This window comes from Colius striatus, chromosome 7 (genome assembly GCF_028858725.1).
Source record: "Colius striatus isolate bColStr4 chromosome 7, bColStr4.1.hap1, whole genome shotgun sequence".
Lineage (NCBI taxonomy): Eukaryota > Metazoa > Chordata > Aves > Coliiformes > Coliidae > Colius > Colius striatus.
The window spans coordinates 13984122-14007980 of NC_084765.1; the positions used below are offsets into that span (position 1 = coordinate 13984122).

Consider the following 23859-nt stretch of genomic DNA (forward strand, 5'->3'; position numbering starts at 1 on the left):
GCAAACCAAAAAACCTGGACACCACAAGAACAAACCCCCATGTTGACTCCTATCATTATGACAGAAGTTGATACAATCTTAAAAGACAGGTATCTAAAAAAAAATTCTCACAATCTTGTCACTATCTGGTAGATACTTACCCTTTGCCTAACATTCAGATGGTACTCATCTGCTTTCTGATGACAGCAGCATTATGTAAACTGCAGATAACTTGAAAAAAAATGTAATAAAATACTGATTTACAGGAGAAACCAAATAAACACCGCATCAGGAATAAAGTGCTACATTTTCTTTTAATTACATGTTTATAGTACTTCTTGTTTAACGTGAGATTTGTGTATGTACATACAGCATACGTCCTTTACCGCAAGCATCTTCTACTTTTAAAAATACTTTTATTAGTGGAAATGAGAAGACAGACTGTTGTAAAGTGATACACTTTTTGCAGCAACCACAGTACGCTACCTTTTATTTCCTGTTTTTCTTGCTGTTTGTTATTACCTCAAGACACTCTCTCTTCAGTTGAGAGTAGCAAAATAGCTTGTGCCAACTTAGATGTCTCACCTCCTTAAATAACGTATCCTTCTTCTGTCTTCTCTTTGTGACTTTTCCATGTTGCTTTAAGACTGATATTATCCTTATGTCCTGTACTTTCATTCATACTTTTCTACACTGTGTTGGTTTAGCCCTGGCTGGGTGCCAGATACCCACCAAGTCATTCTATTACTCTTTTTAACTGGACAGGAGAGAGAGAGAAGTATGAGGAGAGGCTTGTGGGTTGAGATAAGGACTGAGAGATCACTCAGCAATTACAGTCACAGGCAAAATGAGACTCAACTTGGGGAGAAATGGTTTCATGTATTAACGAACTACCAGAACAGAGCAGGGAAAATGAGAAATATAACCAAATCTTAAAACATCTCCCCACACCTCTCCTTCTTTCCAGGACTCTCCTTCCTCCCCTCCTAGCGGCACAGGGGATGGCAGTTATGGTGAGTTCATTACAGATGGACTTAGTCTCTGCTTCTTCTCAGGGTGAGGCCTCCTCACACTGTGGGATCCCTCCCACGAAAGACAGTTCTCCATGAACTTCTCCAACATGGGTCCTTCATGAACTGCTCCAGCATGGGGCCTTTCTACAGTTGCAGCTCTTCACACCCTGCCCCAACATGGGTCATCCATGGAGAAAACAGTTCTTCAGGAACAGACTGCTCCAATGTGAGTCCCTCATAGGATCTCAAGTCCTGACAGCAAACCTGCTCTGGTGTGAGCTCCCCTCTTCACGGACTCCCGGGTCCTACCAGGAACTTGCTCCCACAGAGTCACAGCCTCCTTCAGATATCCAACTGCTCCAGTGCGGGTTCCTCCACAGGCTGTGAGTAGATCTCTGCTCCCCAGTGGCCTCCATGGACTGCAGGGGCACAGCTGCCTCACTGTGGGCTGCACTACAGGTCACATGGAAGTTTTTCTTCCAGTGCCTGAGCACCTCCTCCTCATCCTTCTCCACTGACCTTGGTGTCTGTGGAGATGTTCTCACATTTTCACTCCTTTCTGCTGCACTTTAGCAACTGCTCAGCAACTTCTTCCCCTTCTCAAAGAAGTTATTCACAGAGTCATTATCTCCATCACTAATTGGCCAGGCCTTGGTCAATGGCAGGTCCATCTTAGAATTGACTGGCATTAGCCCTATCAGCTACAGCAAAAGCTTCTAGCAGCTATTTGTTTAAAGAAGTCACCCCTGTATCTTCCCTGCTACCAAAACCTGACACAGGCAAAACCACTACATACACCTTCAAAACAGTCAAACCTTTATTTCCTCTCTTCCTCCTCTCTTTTTTTTTCCTTTAAACTAAGTTTTCTTCCTCAATTTACTCTCTTTTTTCCCTTCAGAATATATCATGAGTCTTGTCTCAGTTTTAACTACAAGAATTTTGGACACAAGTTTGTGCCTGTTTCTCCAACCATATCTCCTTCTTCATTTCTAAAGCACTCTGCATCTTTACTAAGTTTTCGGAAATGTGCAGGTATACAGAATAAAACCTACAGAATAAAAACACTCTCTCCTTTTTTATTTAGTGTAGAGCTGAAAATTTAAAAAAAGCTTCTCTTCTCCAGTCTCTAACGTAAGGTCTTGAGACACTAGCTTGCTAATTTAGAAGAATATGTATGTTTAAAAAAATCTTACAGAAGTACAAATAAATGCTCAAAAAGAAGTAGGCCATAGATATAAACATATGATTAAATATTTTTCTGCACCAAGGTCTAAATATTCCTGTTTCCAAATAAAGTTATTTGGCTGATAAATTTCTGTTTAATAGTTGCGGAATTTAGAAGCTGAATTTGATTAAGCTTTTTATCTTTATAAAATATGTCCAGTTGAAACAGAACCCTCTTTGATCTAAGATTAATTATTTTTGTTCTAGAGTAGCCACTTTACTAAAATTCCATAAATAAAATCCTATAGTATGAAAATATTTATTTCTCCTCATCCTTTCCAAGCTTTTATAACTTGACAGTATATTTTATTTTTCCTTTAATTTACAATATATAGAAAGAGAAAAAAATGTTTCCTCAACTTGTAAAATTAGGAAACCTGTCTGAAAATGAACACATCACTTTGAAATGTGCAGCAGAAAGCCATCTAGATACATGCCCAAGAAAGTGCAGGCAGAAGATAAGAGATAATATAGGACAGCTTTAGCCTTACAAACTTCATAGACAAAGAGCTCTTTTGTTCTGTGTCAAAGCTGTTCAGTTACTAACAGAAAAGGAAGCTGGACCTTCTACTAACACAACATAAATAGCTATAGCTACACTGATAACTCATCTTTAATCTAGAATTTGGGCTTTGGTCAACAGCACAAGATGCCAGATTTTTTTCCCTACCTCTCCAAATTAATTAGTGTAATGGAATTCTCAAGAGTTGCAATAAATTCATTCTCGTTATATGCCATTGAATAGATGATCATCGCTGAAACAGGAATAAGAATTCTCTAATAACCAGAGCAATCCATCTACTTTGTCATTCAAACGAATCACATGACGTGACCAGAAATGGATCCACCAAGGCACCAAACTGCAGGCACTCCCAGTCACAATAGGCACATATCCTACCTGTGATCACACTGCCAGATGTGCCCCAGATTTGGGAGGGGTCACTGGCACAGCCCCAGAAAGCTGTGGATCCTCCCTACCCAGAGGCTCTCCACCCTTCCCTTAAAGTAGGTTCCAGCCTGACATGAAATCGTCACATAGTATTTGGCGAGACAAAAATAGGTAGCATAACTAACTGGGCTAAGGTACTTATCAGCTTGTGACTGTGAGGGGGTGAAACCAATCTTGAAATAGTGAAAGCAATGACAGAAATCTTCACTCCCAGTAGCAGGACTTACAACAGCCTGGGACCTGTAAGAAGGAAAAAGAAAAAATCACCTTTCAGCTGTCAGTTATTTGTTTCTAAAACAAATAGCTTGCTGCTCGTTTTTTCTACTGAGGGGTGAAGTATCTCAAGTTATCCCAAGTTTAGCAAGTTACAGCTGTCACACTGTATGTGCATGTCATGGTTTAATTCACAGCAACTTAAAGAATTCAAACTTTTGACTTACGAAACAACAGGTTAGAAATATTCCCTCCTCTTAGTCTGGATGGAGTTCTTAAAAGTGACTGCAATTCTTAACTCTGAATTGCAATATTTGGATTAGTTCCATACAAACTCTTTTGTTCTAAACTTCATTTCCTCAAAATGCTTGTGCTATCCGAAAGTAATATACAATGCTACGGCAATTCTACAACAGAACGCTTGCCTCAGTTGCACAAGAAATAATAAACCAGTTTTGTCTATCAACTACTAGAATAAGGTCATCTATGCAGGAGTTAACAACAGAAGATGTGGTAAACTTTTGAAGCAAACATTCCTCCCTGCATAAGAGAAAAACTATGCAATTAAAAAAGTGGAAAAATTACCACATAATTCCTCTACTCCCTTTTTAGTCAGGATGCTTGTTCTAGGGCGTAAACGTAAGAATAATTTTGTTGAGAAAAAACCTAACAGGAGACAACATCCACAAAACAAGCAATCTGGTACAGAATAGTCTCCTCAAAGCCAGGATATGGCCATAACAGATAAGCTCATTGAACCAATAACTAAATTTGGATAAGGAGTTTCCAACTGCTTACACATTAAAAAGAAATATTAAAATATGGGTAGTATTAATCAGGACTTGTTCCTCTGATATCTGAGGAAATGAGCTGAACTTTTTCAAAATGGCAAAAAAAATCAGGTAGAGGTCTGCCAGAGAAAGAAAACTCACAGGTCAGACATTAAATGAAATCAAAACTCTTCTGAAACCAACACCTCTTCAAGGAGACCTAAGCCACAGTAGAGTCTCAATAGCCAATTAATTGCACCCTTGCCCGCCACTTTCATATTAAGTCAACAACCCTCCCACAACGGATCAATTAGATACTTAACCATGACACTTTTAAGTTTACAATCCCTCCTTTTTTTTTTTTTTCATTTCAAGTCTGTGGTTATGTCTATGAACTCATTGCTGTTGGGAAATTCAGCAAATGACTTTAGTAGCCTCAGTGGTACTTTAACACATCACAGGAAACCACATGTTGGACCAGTTAAGCAGGAGTTTTTCAACATCAGCATTGCCATAGCCACAGAGGCATGGAGTACAAACTCTATTCTTATTTCTAAGCTTTTTTCCCCAAATCAAGTTATACAATGACTTCTGTCACTACTATTTCCTCTGACAGACAGAACTATGTGTGGAGAAAAATAAATAAGAGATTTAGGAGCCAGAGTTTAGGACCTCTACTACAGAGACATTTTACCATCTAGACTAAATTTTTGTTCTGCTGACAGGAGATATACTATCAATCAATTTCCACAAAATAAAACTAACAGCAAAAAGTATTAAGTACACTCTTGACATATAGGAGCCCTCCTGAAATTGTACACACTTCTAGTAACATACTGGAACACAGACCTTTCTTCTGCTCTGTGTCCAGCATTAACCACAGTGTTTCTCAATTTCAGATTAAGGCAACTACTTCCATTGCAATACCAAAATTCTTAGCAGTTTTCAAACCTTGTGGCTTCCTGCATGTTGAAACTGAAGTAACATTTAAGACTCCAAAAAGCACCTTCTAAACCATCTAAAACAGCAATCAAGCAGTTTTAGAGGCTGTGTGGCTGGAGCCTAGGGAGATCTGAGCTAAACAGACACAAAAAACAACATACAAATCCAAAGGAATTGAGTCAAAGACTAAAAAAAACCCAAATGGCAAGACCCAGAAAAAGGAGAATCAGTCTCATTAAGCCTAACACTATCTTGTAACTTATAAGAAAAAATTACTTAAGAAATTTAGATGGAAATTTAGAAACTGATTTAGAAATGAACTAGGAAATCATAACAGAGCAAACTTTGTCCTTGCATTAAAGTGAGTGTATTTTAATCTAATGTATTTTAACCTAATTAATCTCAAGATGAATTTTCTTGCATTCAGACACGCTAGAGCTTCTCATGTATTGAGCCATATCATTACAGCAGCCACACTACTGCCTGGGCACTATGTTGGTTAACAGGATGCAGCCATGGACATTTTCACCATTCTAGATCAGCTGTTGAAGAGCTTGACATTGTGCCTGCCTGGGGAAAACAACGTTGGATGTCCTATACTACTATTATCGTGAAGGGCACAGTTCCACACAGCTTTTCTACTTGACACCAATACTTGTGCAAACAATTTCAATCTCTTCCCCATGCTGTCCTTCTTCACTTTTTCTATTAGAAGTAGGGAAATAACTGAACTCAAACCATACACTTTAAATACTCGGAAGCAAATTAATCTATCCAGCAGCCCTGCAAACATCTGTTCAAATACAGAGACAAAACGTGATGACATAGCAGCATGAGAAAGGGTATAACTAAGCTACAAAAGATAAGGATGACTGTGTCCTCATAAGGCCAACTAAGTCAGTTATGACCAAGCGTCACCCAGAGCACTACAGGATTTCTCTCCTGCCTCAGCACATAACTGGCTCCTTATAATTACAACATGGGAGGACAGAGCCCTCAGGTGGGTCAGTGCTATGCAGGTAGAGAACAATCTCCTTGTCTTCAGCATGTCACACTCGTGGAGCCCATAACACAGTACTTCAGAACCACAAGCTTACAGGTTATTTTTGGCATATATTTGTCACATCTATTAAACTGAACTTGAAGTATCGCGCGTTTTAACTGCTCCCATCAGAGTGGCTATTTATTGATGCCATAAATAATCACTGACATGTACATATAAATCTACACTTACTAAGTTCCAGTGCTTCCAGGTCCCAAAAATGAGTGTACAACCTACTAAAGAATGCTAACCGACCACAAAACTTCTGTTTCTAAAGCGAAAAAAAAGAGCAGAAAACTTATTGTATAGTATTGAGCAGTATTTATTTGAGAGGGAAAGCTTCAAGTACTGTCAGCCCTATTACTTTAATAGCTTTCTATTACTACAGATGTTATTATAGACAGTTTACATTCTCATTTTTCTTTCACATGCATAACCCAGAAGCTACAACTTCAACCACCACTTTGGACTCCAATTCACATAATTAAGCACTGAAAACCCCATGACAGTTTTGACCGTCTTGCCTAAACTGCCCAAATCCCTCTAATTTATCTTCTTCTCTCATTGGTGTAAATTATTGCAGCAGTTACTTAAATAAAACTTAGTTAACTTGTAAGTATTTAATTATCTTGTAAGTCAGAATCACAGAAATATAATACACAGCAAAAAGTTTTAGAATAATTTGTACGTCAGTATTTTTGTTTAAATATGCACACAGGCTCGGAGTATTGAAATACATAAGAAGTTACACCCAGAATCTATGCTTATTGCAGAAATAATTTTTTTACAGGAACTAGAGAGTATTTGCTATTTGCTATTCCAAATAACATGATTAATTTTAGTGCTTGGAATGCTGAGAGGATATTGGTCAAAAACCCCACATTCTGCACTTTGAAGCAGGATGGGAATGGAGATCCATAAATCAAGCTTACGCCAAGCATAAATAAATGTGCAGGTTAATTTGTTTAATCAGCATGAAGGTCGAGATTCCCTGTCCCTTGTGGGGAAAGGAATGGCTGAAAAGACGTTTTCAAATTCTCATCTATCGGTTCATGCCTGGACACATAACAGCAACGACTTGCTCTAACCAAGAGAAGTAGACTTTCCCAACAGACACCTTCAGAAGGTAAAGCCTTTCCACTGTGGGCACGGGAGGGCCAGGAGCTATCAAGCAACTTCTTCCGACACCGTGAACACCACAAAACTACCGACGCTCTCGGCTGCTCCTGCCACGGACCAAGGGAGAAGAAACGCCTCTGCCCTTTGCAACGGCGCCGGGGCGGGGGTCAGTCAGCACACGCGGCCAGGTGAGAGGAGTTCATGTTTAGCGGTCGTCACCCAACCCAGGCCCGCCGCATCTCGCCGCAGAAACCGCAAGGCCGGGGCTCCACTCAGGACCACCCGCCACAGACCGAGGTGTGTCTTACAAAGCAGCACGGGGCCTGCGAAGACGAGGCTCAACTCGGCCAAACAAGACAGTAGGCCCAAGGGCTGAGAGTCCGTGGCAGCGACCCGGAGGGCCCCCTCGGACTAGGATTCCCTGCGGAGCTGCCCGACGGGCAGCGCCAGCGTCCCGCGGCTCCCAGGGACGCGCCTGCGTCACCGTCACCGCCTCCGCCGTGACGCCAGCGGCGCGCGGCCCGCGCTCGCGCCAACCGCCACGTACCTTCCCGGCGCAAGCGCCCGCGCTCGCAGCCCGGCCTCTCGCGCAATCACGTCTCGGCGTCCGGCGCTGCCCAATCAGAAGCCTCCGCGACGCCCGGGCGGGGGTCGGGCTGAGCCAATCCTCAGGCTCTGAGAGGCGGGACCTGTCCTCATGGTAACGAGAGCCGGGGCCGCCGAAGTACCGTTGGGCTGTCGCACCGTACCGTACCGTACCGTACCGTACCGTACCGTACCGTACCGTACCGTACCGTACCGTACCGTACCGCGCCGCACTGTATCGCGGTGCGCCCGGCCTCGCCGCGGTGCCGCGACCCGCAGATCCTCAAGAAGACGTCTGGGGGACGCCCCGTACATTCCCGCACGCAGGAGACACCTCGCCCTTAAGAAGCAGCGGCTCCTCTTCCGCCGCAGAGGGACCGAAAGGTAGCATCGCCCGTCCTAGGCCGCCCCCGTGGCAGCGGTGCCCCGCGGCTTGGCAGAGGGGGCTGGCGGGAGGCGTCCCGCGGGCGCGGAGCGGGGCCGAGGCCTCGCGGCGAGGCATCTCCCGTCAGAGAGGGCTGGGGGGAGTGGGGGGGATATGCGCGCTCTCCCTCCTGTCAGATTTGAAGGCACGAAGTAAAGGTAATGTGGGGGAAAAGGTGCAGGTGGCGGTGGCGGGAGGCGGGCGGACGGGCGAGAGCAGCCGGCCGGGAAGGGGGCTGTCTCGTGTGTGGAGGTGGCAGGAGAATGGGGCAAACGAAGTTCGACCGAGAGTGTCTCGCCCCCCGTCGGGAAGGAGACTGCCCGGAATCCGCTCCCCGGGCCGCTGTGCGCGGGTGCCGTCCTCCGGAGTAAACGGCTGTTCAGGAAGTAACACCTCGGCAGCCCTGCTGCTCCACGCCTAAGGGATTGGCTGTAAAGCACTGGGAGAAATGAATGCGTACCTGGCAGCAGCAGCAAAATCCTAACTAGCTGGTAATTGCACAACCGCCGGAAAAACTTAGGTCACTTTGTTCAGGACACTAGGATGGTTCCACTGAGAAGGTTATAGCTCTTCAGCATTATGCTTACTAGATAGGACTACTGAGAGAACTGTGTAAAATAGTATCAGACTAGGTGCTATACTCAGAAGATACTACAAAAGAAGAAATGGTTGAAACATGTTACATAGAGGTAACTTTTTTTCCATGAAATGAACATGTCTATGGTTTGCAATGGAGTACACGTCTGGCAATGCTTTTTAGTAAGGGAGAAAAAGCCTCTGTTGCTTGAGTTGTATTTGCTGTGGAGAAATAATATCCAGCATTTTCAAAATGAGGCCGTTACAGTAGCAGCAGTTAAGCAGCAGTGCATCATAGTATCAAGTTCGAAATGGAGGTTGCTTCGGGGGGGGCATTTGTCATCTTGTTTTTTCCCCACTCTAAACAATTCTAAAGTCTTGCACTTGTCTCAGTGTTGGTGCAGTTCTACCCCAAATTCTGACAGGAGCACAAGAGAGAGTCCTGCCTAAAGACTGCTTGAAACTGGGTTTTGTTGTAACCTTTATGTGAGAAGCCACACATTTCTGTGGGAACTGAAGAACCACTTTTTTCTTCTACTGTAATCTGCTGCATAATGATCTTGTACAGTCAAAGTGCAACATCTACCAGGGGCTGTAAATTATTAACCTGATTACATGCAGCACCTCCTAACTGTGATTATGTATTTTCCCTTTTACTTGGTACTGTAATCTTTTGGGTGATGGCAATATTTTATTTGAGAATAAGAGAGTTAATTATATATAAAAAAAGAAAGTAATAACATAAGTGTATCCTTAAATTGTGTTGCACTAGAACAATGTGAATCTTCTTTGCTTCTATCCAAGATAATTAACATAAACTAAGGGGAGAAAAGATTATAAATTAATATTGCCAGCTTAAAACTTTCATTACCTACTGGATATGAGAGCATCTAATGGAAATTTACTTGTGACTTGATGCTGTGATACAGCTTGAGATGCCATATTTGATATCTGAAATTCTATTAAGGAAACCCTATCAAGCAAATAAAACCAATCAACAACAACAATAATTTTTTTTTTTTTGATAAGACAAAAGAGAAGTTTCTATAACTTGAACTGTGTAGTGATGATAGTACTGCTGAAAATAAACTTGTGGTTCATATAAGCCAAGTTAAAGGTTTTCTGCCAAAAGCTGCCCCCAAGTAACTAGGTATACAACTGAATCTGTAATCATCAAAGGGGAGAGCAGTAGTTTTCTGAGATAATAAAAAATATAAAATATTATTATATTGACTCATGTCAGAGGTGTGAAAATATTGACTCATACTTGTAGTGATATACTGACTAAACAAAGGCACTTTGCAAAAGAACGATAAAATCCGTTGGTGTTACATTAAAAGCTGGTATCAGTGTTGCCTTGATTTGAAGTCCTGGGCAGCAAAGGTGTAGCAAGATATACTCTTGCTTATTCGATTGCTCAGTAAGCAGAAGTGATCTCTCTGAAGTTCCTGTTAGATATATAGTAGAAAGAAGCCCTCTGGATAGGGAAACTGTTTTACTGTGAGGGTGATGGAGCACTGGAACAAGCTGCCCAGGGGAGTTGTGGAGTCTCTTTCCTTGGAGGTCTTCAAGACCTGTCTGGATGCATTGCTGTGCGACCTGATCTAGGTGAACCTGCTTCTGCAGGGGGGCTGGACTAGATGATCTCTGGAGGTCACTTCCAACCCCTACCATTCTATGATTCTATATGCTTGTATGTAGCTAAAAACATGGCTGGGTACTGAAGACAAATCAAATGAAATCAGAGGCAAAATTCATGTCAATTTCAATAGTTTTTGCTACTATGCATGTTATATCATTTGGATGAATGAATTAAAATGCATTTTGTTAGAACCATGTTAATAATATTCGGTTGTAAATACTATTCTTTGTCGGGTAATTCAGGAAATACGTAGATCCTTTTCATGATTATATTTCTTGTGCTTTATATTCTTTACAAAACAAGAGTGGGACAATTATGTGTATTTGGATTCCTAAATTAGCAAGTTATGCAAATAAATGTTATAATGTCATTAAGTGCCTGAATGTTTTTAAATCGGGCTCCACATCATTAGATATGGATTGATTCTTGTTAGCTATTTTGTATTTTCTTTCCAAAGAGGAAAAAGAAACCCCTCAAAAACCTGGGTCATTCAATGTTTACCTTAGCATCATGATATATTGCTGAATAGAGCAAAATACGTATTAGAATAATCAAAATACTTTTTGATTTGAGATTAATGTTTGAGCAAATACTTTGGTTGCATATAGTAGTGTGTTTGAAATGAGGTTGCTTTTAAGCCAGCATTGACAAAATTGTTGTTTGCATTTGTACAAAATGAATTTGTGAGATTCCAGGTGTGCTGTTGTAATTTGTTCTGCATGGGAGCTGAAGTCCTAGTACGGGTACCTGTATTTTTCTTTTCAACATTTTTCTTTTCAAACTTTACTTAGGACAGAGCTAAGCAGATGCATCATCAGACATATGTTTTGGTTGTATGCCATCTTTATTTCTGGACATACAGTTGCATTGTAAATAGTACTTGGCTCTTTCCTGCTTGAGCATTCATAGTTTGCATTACTATATAGTATCCCTCAGCATTTGGGTGAGTCATTTAATAAAGCAGCTGCTGAAGTGTATTTTGTTTAGAAAGGTTCTGTCAGCAAATGTGCTACACACAGTTGAGGCATACTGTCTTTTCTGAGATGCTGAAGAAAGAAGTTGTTTGATCAGCCAACTTTTAACTGTAAAGGGAATGAGGGAGGTAAAGTGCAGTGAGAAAAATGTAACAAATACGAGTCAAACGAAAAGAATTTAAGCACATTAATTAGGATGAGAAGAAAGGATTCTGCTGCCTTTATGTACTTAAATAATATTGTTTTATACAAAATTGTATACAAATTTCCAAGTTGAATCCTGTTAGTTATTGGCTAGAAAAAAAAGAAGCAATATCTGAGTTATGAAATAGAGGAGAAAAAATGCTTGAAAGTTAATGAAAGGAAAACTGTTGCTGCTTGTGTAGGTGGGACGTACTGAAAGAAGGGAGAGGGGGAAAAAGAATGCATATTTTAAAAGGAATGAATTATCATTTGCAAAGAAAAGCAGACATGTTTCAGTATTTTGAAAGATAACATGTAACCATTTCCCTTTTCATGTCATTTTCTGCTCATATCTTCAATGAGAAACCTCTGTCTAGAGGACTGGTGACCTAGTGAAACAACTTTTTCACCACAACCACAGGCTTAGCTTAGCATCTTGACCTGAAACAGGTTTTTGCACTTCCTTCTCATTTTTTTTTGCCACACTTTAGCTCATTGGACTCAATTAACTCATTGGACTAATATTGTGAAGAAGTTGTATTAACTACAGATTCTTTGACTTGGAGCACTGGTTAACGTATGATGGCTTATAGTGTGTGTGCAGCAAGTCTTCCTGAAGGAACAGGGAGGAAGCAACACTTGACATTTCAGGTGTTTCCAGACAGATCATATGGCAGAAGAACAATCTGTTTCTGCCTAAGTTCAAACATTTAGTGTATTTTTAAAAGATTTTATGAGCTAATCAATTTATATATTTGCAAATAATCTTTAATAGAGAAAAATATTAGAAATTGAAAACCCCATTCTCTATTTAAGCTATGACAGATAGATATATCACTGTTTCAGAGAGGTGAAAACAGATTCAAGATGTGATATGGCTGGCTCAAACTGCTGAAAGTACTTCACATGATTCAGATATAGTATTTGTAATATTCTCGTTCTACTATTGAGGTTAGAATATCCTTGGAAAGATGAAGATGAGTACATCTATTTTCTCTCTTTCCTGTTTCTTCTTCCTTTTTTTAAATAAAGCACTGGGTAAGAGGATTGTTCACTTCTCTTATGAACAGCATTAAAATAAGAAGTCACAGTAAAGTCATAGCTATAGAGAATATTGCTTTCATCCTGCACGCCTGCACTGTATCTCGCGCAGGTTTAGCTACTTTCATGTCAGATACAGCAGGTGCACATGAAATTTTATGAATGGGTAGAATTATTTGTGTATTCCATAAGTCTGGATTTATGTTTACATTACCCATCATGGGTAGACGTGGGTTTGGCAAGAGCAAATGGGCAGTAAGACATTTACAGTGTTGTTCTATCTTCATAATCATGTGCTGAGCAGACACTGCACACTATACACTGATATCACTGTATGTTTTTGCCTATCTCAGTTTTAGAAAATTTGACATTGTATGTTACTTCTTTAAAAATATTTGTGCTTAGCTAGGAAGGTGATGAAGCTATCAGTACCAGAATTGTGCTGTTTTCTGGGCAATAGATGTTAAGTTAATGAAAAGTAAAATTTCAGGTTTATATTATAAACACCTGGTAAAATGGTTGTGTTAATGGTATTTTTAACTGTTTGTGTTAATATTTCCAGAACAAACTTTAGAAGCTACATTTTGTACTTACCTTTCAAAGTCTGTAGCTCTTTATAATTCAAATATCCGATGCTGTTCCACTGAAGTTGATAGGAATTTGTGATTAACTTTAGTGGGATGGATCAAAATCAAAGTTGCTGGCAGATGGCCTACCTCTTTTCCAATTTTATTTTCCTGTTCATGCAAGTACATTGGTGGCTCTGTTTTCTGCTGACTATCTCATTCTTTTAGCCCTCCCTCTGTTTTTTAAAAATACTTCAAACCCAGGTTTTTTGTTTTCTTTTTCTCTGAAAGCTTAAGATCCAGGCTTTGTTTACATCTACAGTATTTATTAGTTTTAGAACACTACTTTTATGATTAGTTCTCTTTATGTTTTACAAATAGAAATGTTTGTTTATCCTTCTAGGGATAAACAGAGATTGATTTCTGATGAAAGCAGATTAGAGTTATGCTACATTTTCATGTAGGTGAGCTACAGGAATTTGACTAAATTAATTTCCAGATGACAATTGTAGCTGTGTCTTTAAGAAAGTGACCAGTCAGCTCTACAGATCCATAACAACTTGTATTTCTATTAAAGTATATAGCAGTAGGAAGTATATAGCAGGAGGATGTGTGCTGTGTGTTACATACCACTGACGAGAATGATCGTAGAGTTATAGAATAGTTTCAATTGGAAAAGACCTTTAAGATCAAGTCCAACCACTAACCTAATGTTGCCAAGCTCGTCACAAAACCGTGTCTCTAAGGACCTCATCTACATGTCTCCAGGGATAGTAACACCATCATCTCTCTGGGCAGCCTGTTCCAGTGTTTTAACAACCCTTTCAGTTAAGCGATTTTTTTGAATATCCAATCTAAACCTCCACTGGCACAACTTAAGTTGTCCTATCCTCTCATCCCATAATTTGTTACTTGGGAGAAGAGACTGACTCTGACCTCACTACAGCCTCCTTTCAAGTAGTTGTAGAGAGCAAGAAGGTCTGCCCTCAGCCTCCTTTCCTCTGGGTGAAACAGCCCCAGTTCCCTCAGCCACTCATTGCAAGACTTGTTCTCTAGATCTTCACCAGCTTCATTGCTCTTCTTTGGGCATGCTCCAAAACCTCAGTGTCTTTGTTGGAGTGAAGGGCCTAAAACTGACCTTGCTCCTCTTCTGCAGCACTGGGATTTTCTATTGACTTGGTAGCCCTTAGTCTTTAGAGAAGAAACCACATCCCATAGGGTCAGACACCTAGATTCACCCTAATATGCCTAGGAAAGGACGGGCATCCAGGGGTTTCTCAAAAGTCAGGAATTCCTGCTAAAAACAGGCTGAGAGTGGAACAAACTCATAATCGTAAAGAGTTTAGTGGAACAAAAACTAGAACACCAGTTTTTCTCTCATCCTGCCTCTCTCACTCTTCCCTCTAGTTGCTGAATTTGAGAATCACGTATTTTTTTTACAGCTGATTAATGTTAGAATTTGCAATGGGCCTGGTGTCTTCCAATACTTGTCAATGTAGAAAGTGCTCAGTGACTCAGTTGTCACACTCTAAAGGTTGATGTGTGTCTTAGTCACCTGCTTTTATGGAGGGGATTTTGATGAATATTGTTTTGGACTGAAAGATACCTAAGTATGGTAACTCCATCTTCACTAGGTAATTATTTTTTATTCTAATAATTGTATTCTCAATTTACTTGTCATAGCACAGATTGTGTAAACAGTTGAGTTCCTCAAAGTACTACAAAATACTATGTAAAGCATAATAGTCTGCAAAGTCAGCTGCCATGCTAGAGATTTTTTTTTAATCCATTTTGATCTCTGCCTTTAATTCTTCCCGATACTTGTGGATTTTTTGGCCTCTTTTGTCAAAAAGGGCACAATAAAAACACCTTACATACAGCCTGAATCAAAACTGCTTGATTGGCAGTAGACAACTTTCTTTTCAGAGCAACATGTTACATCAAATAGGTGTGATAAGCATGTTGTGGTATCATCCATTCTTTCCCATTATGTCTTGACAGTGTGTAATTACAAACGTTGATATTTCCAAGGGAACCCAAAATGTCCATGAGCACAAATCTCACAGAAAGTCAGCAGATCCAATGACACTTTGTTTGATTAGAGCTTTTGCTAGACAAGCTCTGCTCACTACTGCAGAGATAATTTAAGATGGTATAGCTCCACTTGTCCATCCCAAATCTTCTAGAGATTAATACTCCCTCATAGGAGGTTTGGCAGACCAACATGGTTTCCTAGATCTCAGTTGTTTCAGTTCAGCATGGACATTTTATGTACCAGTTTTTCTTGATTTGCAAGTGAAAAAGTCTTGAAAATTTAAAGATGTGTGCTATTTTGGCCTAAACTGACAATCCTCATCTCCACAAATATTCACGTTACTAGAAGTAGTGAATCAACATCTTTAAAAAGATTGTCTTTAAAGATCAAAGATCAGGTGTCATTATTGCGAGTATTTGCTTTAGTACTTGGCATATGCAAAGAATGAATCAATGCCATAACTATGGGCAGCATTTGAGGTTTTTGGCTTCTCTGCCATGGTTCATCATAGTTTATAGAACTCATCCAGTTAGTACTCAAAAATACCCAGTCTTCGCACTCACATCAAGATTAGGAGACATGAAAACCGGGTATTTGTTTGTTAGCATCATTTCACAGAATCACAGAATGGCAGAGATTGTAAGGGACCTTTAGAGATCATCTAGTCCACCCCCCTGCTAAAGCAGGTCCACCTAGATCAGGTCACATAGAAATGAATCCAGATGGCTCTTGAAAACCTCCAATGAAGGAGACTCCACACCCTTCCTGGGCAGCCTGTGCCAGTGCTCCCTCACCCTCACAGTAAAATAGTTTTTCCTTCTGGTTAAATGAGGCTTTCTTCTGTTCCAGATTTTTTCCATTACCCCTTGTCACTGGATGCAACAGAAAAAAAGTGACGCCCTAACCTCCTGACACCTACTATTTAGATATTTGTAAACATGGGTGAGATCCCCCTGCAGTGTCATCCAGACTAAACAGCCCCAGTTCCCACAGCCTTTCCTCATAAGAAAGATACTATAATCCCCTGATCATTTCTGGTGATTAAATCCTGTTTAAATCACAAAACTAGGCAGGGCATTTATAAATCAATACTCTGTAATTAAAAACATCTGAAGTGTTGGAACTTTGGTGTTTTTAAAAGTGTGAGTAACTAACTCCTTTATTCATCAGCTCTACAAAGTCACTGCAAGCCAACAGCTTGTGTAGAAGTGTAGAAATTAATTTAGTAATTTCAGCAAGTCAGCCTGGGTTTGGATTTTTTTTTTTGTTTGTGTGTTTGCTTATTTTAAAGAAATGACCTAAGCAAAGTTAATGAGACTTGCTGTTGTGGATCTGACAGTAGTGCTGGTATCGAATCTAATATGCTTAATATGTATGCAGCAACAAGAGCTCCTGGTACCGTATCTGATAATGATCAGATGTTAGTCATTTTTAAAATGAAAATGACATATATTTACCATAACTGAGCAGAATCTATTTAGCCTCTTTTTATTGAAGGTATGATTAAGAAAAAACATTTTCAGAGAATTCTTGTCATTCTTGAGCCTTTGACTTATAAACCAAAAGATGGATAGGTGGATATATTTTTATCTCCAGCTATTCCCTTATCCCCAACAAAAGAACAAATACCTCTGCACATCTTATATGAATTTCCAGTTTTCTTCTTAGTAAGAGTGTTTCTATTTATATAACAGTTATCTGAATAAAGGATGTTGACAATGCTTAGTATTAAATGGGTATGATTGTCTACATTTATTGTCATAGTAAAGGGCCAGTTAAATCCAAGCAAAAGTAATGCTTCACTGTTGAGTACCAGAGCATGTAGTGAGAACTGGCAGTGATATTGTAATTAGTTTGTCTTTCTCACCACTCCCCTCAAAAAAGGAGATTTGCTGCTGGTACACATAAGTACTTTTGACAGAATTACTTTCATGAGTAGTTAAAGCACTTGTACGGAATTTCTCCTTGTAGCACGTATATTTTTTTATTTGAGTGCTCATTTCTTGAACATTATGTCTTTTTCTTTGACATATCTAAGCTAACTTGAGACTGTATTTGACTGGCAACTTTCACTTTCCAGAAGGTGATTTATATTGCTTACATAACCTTGCGGTTTACTCAGGCTTTTTGTAGAGGTTCCAGAGATTGTAGACTGTCATAGGCTGAATTGTGTCAAGAGCCTGACTTTGCTGTCAGGTGCTGGACTACCATCATTACCTTTTTTAGCTGAATTTCCTGTACTTGCACTGTTTTTCATTTTATCAGTTTCTAAATTAATTGAGTTGTTCTCAAACAAATTTGATAGAGGAGAAAACAGAGGTCAAGAACTCTCACAGTGCTTGGTGGTCATCAAACTATCTGTTGGTTAGTCCCATATAAGACACCAAAGAAAGTTTAGGGGGGACTAACTTAATTAGTGATTTCAGGTACTGTGAATGCTTTTTTTTCAAAATCTCTTTATACATTTATACATGGATTGCAAAATATTTTTCCTGCAAATAAATTTTGGAGGGAATCATGACTCTAAATTAGGCAAACTACTCCATTGTAAACTACTGGCATTACCACACTAAGATCTGATTCAGTGTCCATGGTTATCTTTAGGAGTTTGCTGATAACTTCAGCAAAGATGTGATCAGAGTAGAAACATCAGTATTAGTTACACAACACTTGGCTATCCCAAAGAAATGTATTGGATGTTCCCACCTGTTCTGCAGGGCCTTTGATAATACCTCAACATGTTAAAAACCTGTCACCGTTCACAGTACGACTTAGGTTTGCTACACAAATGTAAGGTAATCTGAGAAAATCTGTTTGTGTAATAGTGACCATTAAAAGGTAAAGCTGTATTTAATTCTTTAAATTTTAGTCTTCCGTGAGAACAATAGAACATGTGGAAAGTTGATTATTAGAAGTATCTATGTAGGAGTGTAAAAAAACTGTATTCAATACAGTCTGGTTACATAATGTATGTTAATTTTTTTACTTGATCTCATTTCAGATGAAGTGGCTATCTGTCCTGCCGCAACAGTGGTTTTTGCTGATGGCATGTCTCCTAATGGCCTTGGAAGCTGTACCTATAGACATAGATAAGACAAAAATCAAAGGAGAAGGACATGTAGAAGGAGAGAAGGTAGAAAATCCAGTAAGTGTAGTGGAATTTAATTAAGTATTTTGTTTCCTAATTGTAAGTAACCTGGCTATTGCACACTCAACTTCCTGAAATTTAGGTGGTCTTTACTGGAGTTCCTTGCAGGAAGGAAACTAATATTAGCCACTATTGTCATACAGTTTACCATCTACTGTGGTGAGGTTCTATTTAATTTTTTTTTCCTTTTATTATTTTTTCTGAGCTGTGAAAGATGAGGTGGCACATACGAGGAATTCCCCAGCTTACGATAAGAACTACTTACTGTTCCGGAGAGACTTCTTTCAAGTGATTGAGTGGCTTAGGAAATTCCATTCAGTGATGCCAATTTAGTGTTTCAAATAGAAAAGTAATGAATTAAGTGCATTGTTTTTTAAAAAAATACACTATGTTAACATGGATTACATGGATTAATGTGTATAACATGGATTCCTAAACACTTTTTCCTTCTTCCTAGTCAGTTGCTGAAACAAATGAAAGGTCCCTCCCAACACTACCATTCTATGATTCTTTGAGAATAACTTGTTATAGAGCAAAGTTGCAAATGGGAAAAAACAAATATATGTAAGAGAGTGTAATGTTTGTGTTGCTGACATTTGAGTTTCAGTTTAACAGTTGCCTTTAAACAAAATGAAATATTTGGTAGTATGTCCTTTTCTGAATTTCACATTCTTTTTTTGAAGGATACAGGACTTTACTATGATGAATATCTGAGGCAAGTAATAGATGTTTTGGAAACAGATAAGCACTTCAGGGAGAAACTCCAGACTGCTGACATAGAGGAAATAAAGGTAGGTACAAAAAAAAGAGTTAAATTAAGGTTAATTCAATAGCCATGCATGTACTATTCTTTCTGCCTTTTCTTTTTTTGTACTTCTTTCAATTTTTGTGAGCTTAAATATAATCTAATTTTTATTTACTTAGGTATTTAACTAGTACTAGATTTTTGTCTTTAGTCATGGGATGGCTGAACTTCTGTTCATTACAGAATATCCTATAGCATAAAAAGCCTCCCAACAACATATACTTGAATGCATAGTTTCTGCCTTTTGCTCGTCTGCTAAAAAGCCAATTTCACACTTCATACAGGTAGGTGAACCTTCATGTACATCAAAACAGCTGCAAGCATAGCTCTCACTTGCTGATGCCTGCTGAGTAATTTGGAACACTGTTTTGGACATAGAAATATATCTTCCTTTTGAGATAAAGATAGCATGTCACAAATGAATATGATGACAGAGAGGAGAATTATAATACAGATTTTAGAGTCTGGGGAAATTGAGGAGTTGTGGTAGAGTTGAGGAGTTGAGGTAAAAGTATATGCAGGAATGAAAGAGACCTCTGGCTTTCTCTGCTACTGTCCTTTCTTTCTGTGCCATTCCACATAGCACTCTTTCCAAAACCTCACTACATTCTTGTCCTCTCTGCTTCAGTTTCTGGCTCTAGGTGGTGGCTGTTCTTCATTCCCCTTTATGAGCTAGAAATTCAGCAAGGGACAGGTAGGAAACAGTCTAAAGTGACAGCCTTAAAGAGGAGATCTTGCCTTTTGCATTTCCTTTAATCCCTCATGTTGCCATTAGCAGCTTTTGGCTCTTTTTTTCTTCTATTTTACATCTAATATAACCCTTGAAGGTCACTATCCATTTCCAGATCCTTATAAATACTCTTGCAGTACACATTGGTGACTGTGGCTGTGCTTGTACCTGAAAACACAGCACTTTGTGTGCATCTTACAGCTCTTTTGAACTAGTGTGAGAACATCTGATTAAGAATTTTTTCACTTTTTAAGCATTATTAGGTATTTCTGCTTCACGATCATGCTTTTACTCTTTGTAGGAGCAAGATGCTTAGAAATTCTGTTTTGAGAAAGCTGTTAGGATTTCTTTCTGTAACCACAGGCTTAAGAACTGAGTCAGCTCTTTGAAAAAAATTTGAGATTCTTATAGTGTGGACTACAGTATTGCCAAAGACTGCCACTAGTCCACTGTCTTGCATCTCATGTCTAATGGAAAACTTATTTTCTTCTAATTTTTATACATAATTTTTGGTTTTTGACAGAGTGGAAAACTAAGCAGAGAGCTTGATTTAGTAAGCCACCATGTGCGAACACGGCTGGATGAGCTAAAAAGACAAGAGGTGGCAAGATTAAGAATGTTAATTAAAGCTAAAATGGATTCTGTTCAAGGTAAGAATACAAAATTTAACTAGGTGAGTTAACAGATGGAATTGTGTTAGAGAGGTGCCAAACTCCAGCAGTTGTGCTGTGTTTGTTGTCAACAGTAGTGACTGTAAGTTGAAAGTGAGTGTCCTTTCTGAGCTGGCTTAGTGCCAGTAAAGACCTGGCTTTATAGAAAACTGTGGAGAAAAGCCATCTGTATTCTATGAATAACTAAACTTGATTCTGGCAGTGTTTTGTTCTGATACTTCTAATCCCTTTCCAGCCTCTTTTTGTAGAACATCAATTTACAGATTACTTGAGAGTCACTGAGAACTAGTAACATAGTAATGTTTAAGAATACAACATGACACAGCATTTCATGTCTTTACAGGGCAGAATATGACAATTTTTTTCAGTCACTTAACATAAGAGTTTTCCTTTTTTTAAGCTCCCTTTCTGTCAGTTAGTTACTGTACAGACTTACAACAAGAGTGAAGTATTTTGATTTAGAAGATTTTTTAAAAAGTTTTAAGCACCTGTAGAAAGAAAAACATTTGGAGTGAAAAAAATTCTCCATAGCATTTTTGTAATTGCTAATTAAATCATACAAACTCAGGCAGTTTCATTTAATGAATACAGTTTTCTGGTGACTGTTGTCGTCAGACTGCTGTACGTTTGTGTGGGAAATAGTGCTACCCTTTTAGATTTCTTATTACTGAAGAATTTTTAAAGTTTGCCTTTAGAATGAATTCAGTACCTTTCTTATTAGTGGTTTCTTTTTAAAGATAATTAGTTCCTCATAAACAAAGATCCTAATGATGGACTGTATGATCTTGTTTCTGAATTTTTTTCACAAAGAAGCTCTAATATAAAGGGCTTAATTTGCCTTTGTAGATTATTTTATTATTAAAAACTGTTGCAAGTTATGGGAACGGATTTCACTGAACTCAGTAGGTAATGTGTCAGTTTAAAATACTCCAAGTGTAAGGATGTGTCTTCTAGACTAATCTGAATTGAGAAGTGGTAAGTAGAATGAAGAAATATTCATGTGGAAATTTGTTTATGGGAATGTTACTAGGGTGAGGAAAGCATCAGATTAATTTGGGGAAAAAAATATTTACAGTGTAGTACCTTTCCAATGAAGTTTTAGGTGTTAGCATAGTATAATTAATATAGACAATATATATTATTATATTATATTCATATATTAATATATGAATGCATCAGATCACCTTTATGTCTCTTGCAGTCTTTTAAGGTAAGATAGAGTCTAAAGAGTAGAGTACACTGGTAGCTAGACAGTGCAGACTTGCAGGGAGACTGACAGATGCCTTCCCCAGTGCATTGCCTCACATACCACCCAGAGCCTGTATTCATCTTCCTTAGGTGACTCTGTCAAGAGTGCAATCTTGTGCTTCTGTTGCAGGCAGGCAGCCTAGTAATGTTGTGGTGACATTCACAGTGAGCTAGTTGACAGCAGCTAACAATACCTTATCATGTACATGGTAATTTTGTGTATTTTTCATTTTTTTAATAGTTTAATGGAATGATTACTTTTAGTCCTCTCTGCTCACATAAATCAGGAGTAACCAACACAGTGTTCTTTAGAAAAATAATTCCCCTAACAGATCACATCTATTACAGTATATGTGAGATCTTACATTTATGAAAGAACAAGAATATCCAGATGACTACTAAGATGTGAAAACATTTTGTAAAGTTCATAATCGGCCCTGCCAGTGAGTGCGTCACATCACATACAAGAAGTATGGCCAAATTACCTAGAAAATACAGCTCCATCTGTACACCTGAGCAACATCTCGCAATATACACAAAAGAACATTTCATAATAACAGCAGGCAGAGCTGTTTGATTTCCTTTTATTTGTTCTGTAAATCTTTTCCCTATAAAAGCACTTAATATCTTAGTCTTCCATCTGATCTAAAAAAAGCAAAAAAGCACATAAACCCCCACTTTCTTCCCTCTGGGATGGATCAGGTTTAAAAAAACAACCAGCAGATTTGAGATTATTTTCTGCATATATTCAGTCCTGATCCAGATGTGGTTTTAAACATTTTCACCAAGATCCTACTAGACTGATCAGTATGGGACAGTCATATTAGGAATTGACAATAATATGACAGTAATATGGCAAGCGAATACTGTAAAATAGAATGAGGCTTTTCCTATAAATATAAGAAATAAAAGAAAATAGGTTCAAGGTCTGGGATTTTGTTTGGTTTTTGTTGTTTATATGTTTGGGTTTTTTTAAGCCTATTATTACACTTCTAAAAATGTTTCAAAACCAGGCTACAGTCCATATATTTCAACAGAAATGATGATCTCACCAGGGGGGAATGATGGTTGAAATCCACCCCAGGCAATGTTTACTGTTTTGTTATAATACAAACACAACATTGAGTGTAAGGGATAGTTTGCCAAAGAATAACAAAATTTGTGTTTCCTAATTTTTTTAAACAAACAAAATATTCTTTGCTAAGCCATCTAGTAAAAGCTTGTCAAAATTGTAATGCATAACATATCAAAGAGTATACTGCTTAAGATAGCATTATTATCTAGCATTAGCAGTCAGAAACCATGGTAACGGCTAGAAAAGCCTATTGTATAAATATATTTTGTTAGTGCTTTGTGTAATGTGCATTGTGGACCTGCTTTAGAAGGGGTTGGACTAGATGGTCTCTACAGGTCCCTTCCAACCCCTTCCATTCTATGATTCTATCATTCATGTAATAACTAAGAGAGAAATGTTTTCAGCTTTTAAACACAGGATATGAGTCTCCCCTGACTTGCACTTCTTGTTTGGCAAAAATGAAATTTGAGTATCTGCTTGTCTGATTTGATATAATTTTATGCCATATTGTACATATGTTTTTAGCCAGGTGGAAGTAATTTGCAAATGCACGGGGCAATAGAAGAGTCAGGCTTCTCCCAGTTCAGGAAAAAGATGCAAGTTGTTAACTTTGGTACTGCACTGAACTTCATGTATATACAGAAAAGCTCAAATTGATTGTACTTTGCCTTGCTGAAACAAAAGCTTCAATTTGTGTACGTTAAATTATCATGTGCAATGCCACACTGACACATCAGAAGGAATATAGACTGAATTGCTATCAAGTTTGCTGATCTCCTTTAGGAGAAGCAACTTTAGAAGTGTTGCTATAATTTCCTCGAACAGTGAAAAAATTATACAGTCCTCAGGGAGCCTCAGGTACATACAGAGAACAAGCTCCCATGTAAAAATTTTTTAGTTCCTGA

The 23859-nt window shown here is 38.7% G+C and overlaps 1 protein-coding gene across 2 annotated transcripts in view; it reads left to right on the plus strand.

Moving 5' to 3' along the window:
- Positions 1–7919: 7919 nt before the first annotated feature.
- NUCB2 (nucleobindin 2) overlaps positions 7920–23859 on the plus strand; it is a 29360-nt gene continuing 13420 nt past the window's right edge. The window contains exons 1-4 of one of the 2 annotated variants that reach the window (XM_061999234.1): positions 7920–8220; positions 18279–18422; positions 19109–19216; positions 20484–20610. In XM_061999234.1, the coding sequence (XP_061855218.1) occupies positions 18279–18422; positions 19109–19216; positions 20484–20610 (379 nt within the window). In that variant the 5' untranslated portion in view covers positions 7920–8220. The remainder of the gene's footprint in view (positions 8221–18278; positions 18423–19108; positions 19217–20483; positions 20611–23859) is intronic. The other variant, XM_061999235.1, reaches the window with a different exon arrangement.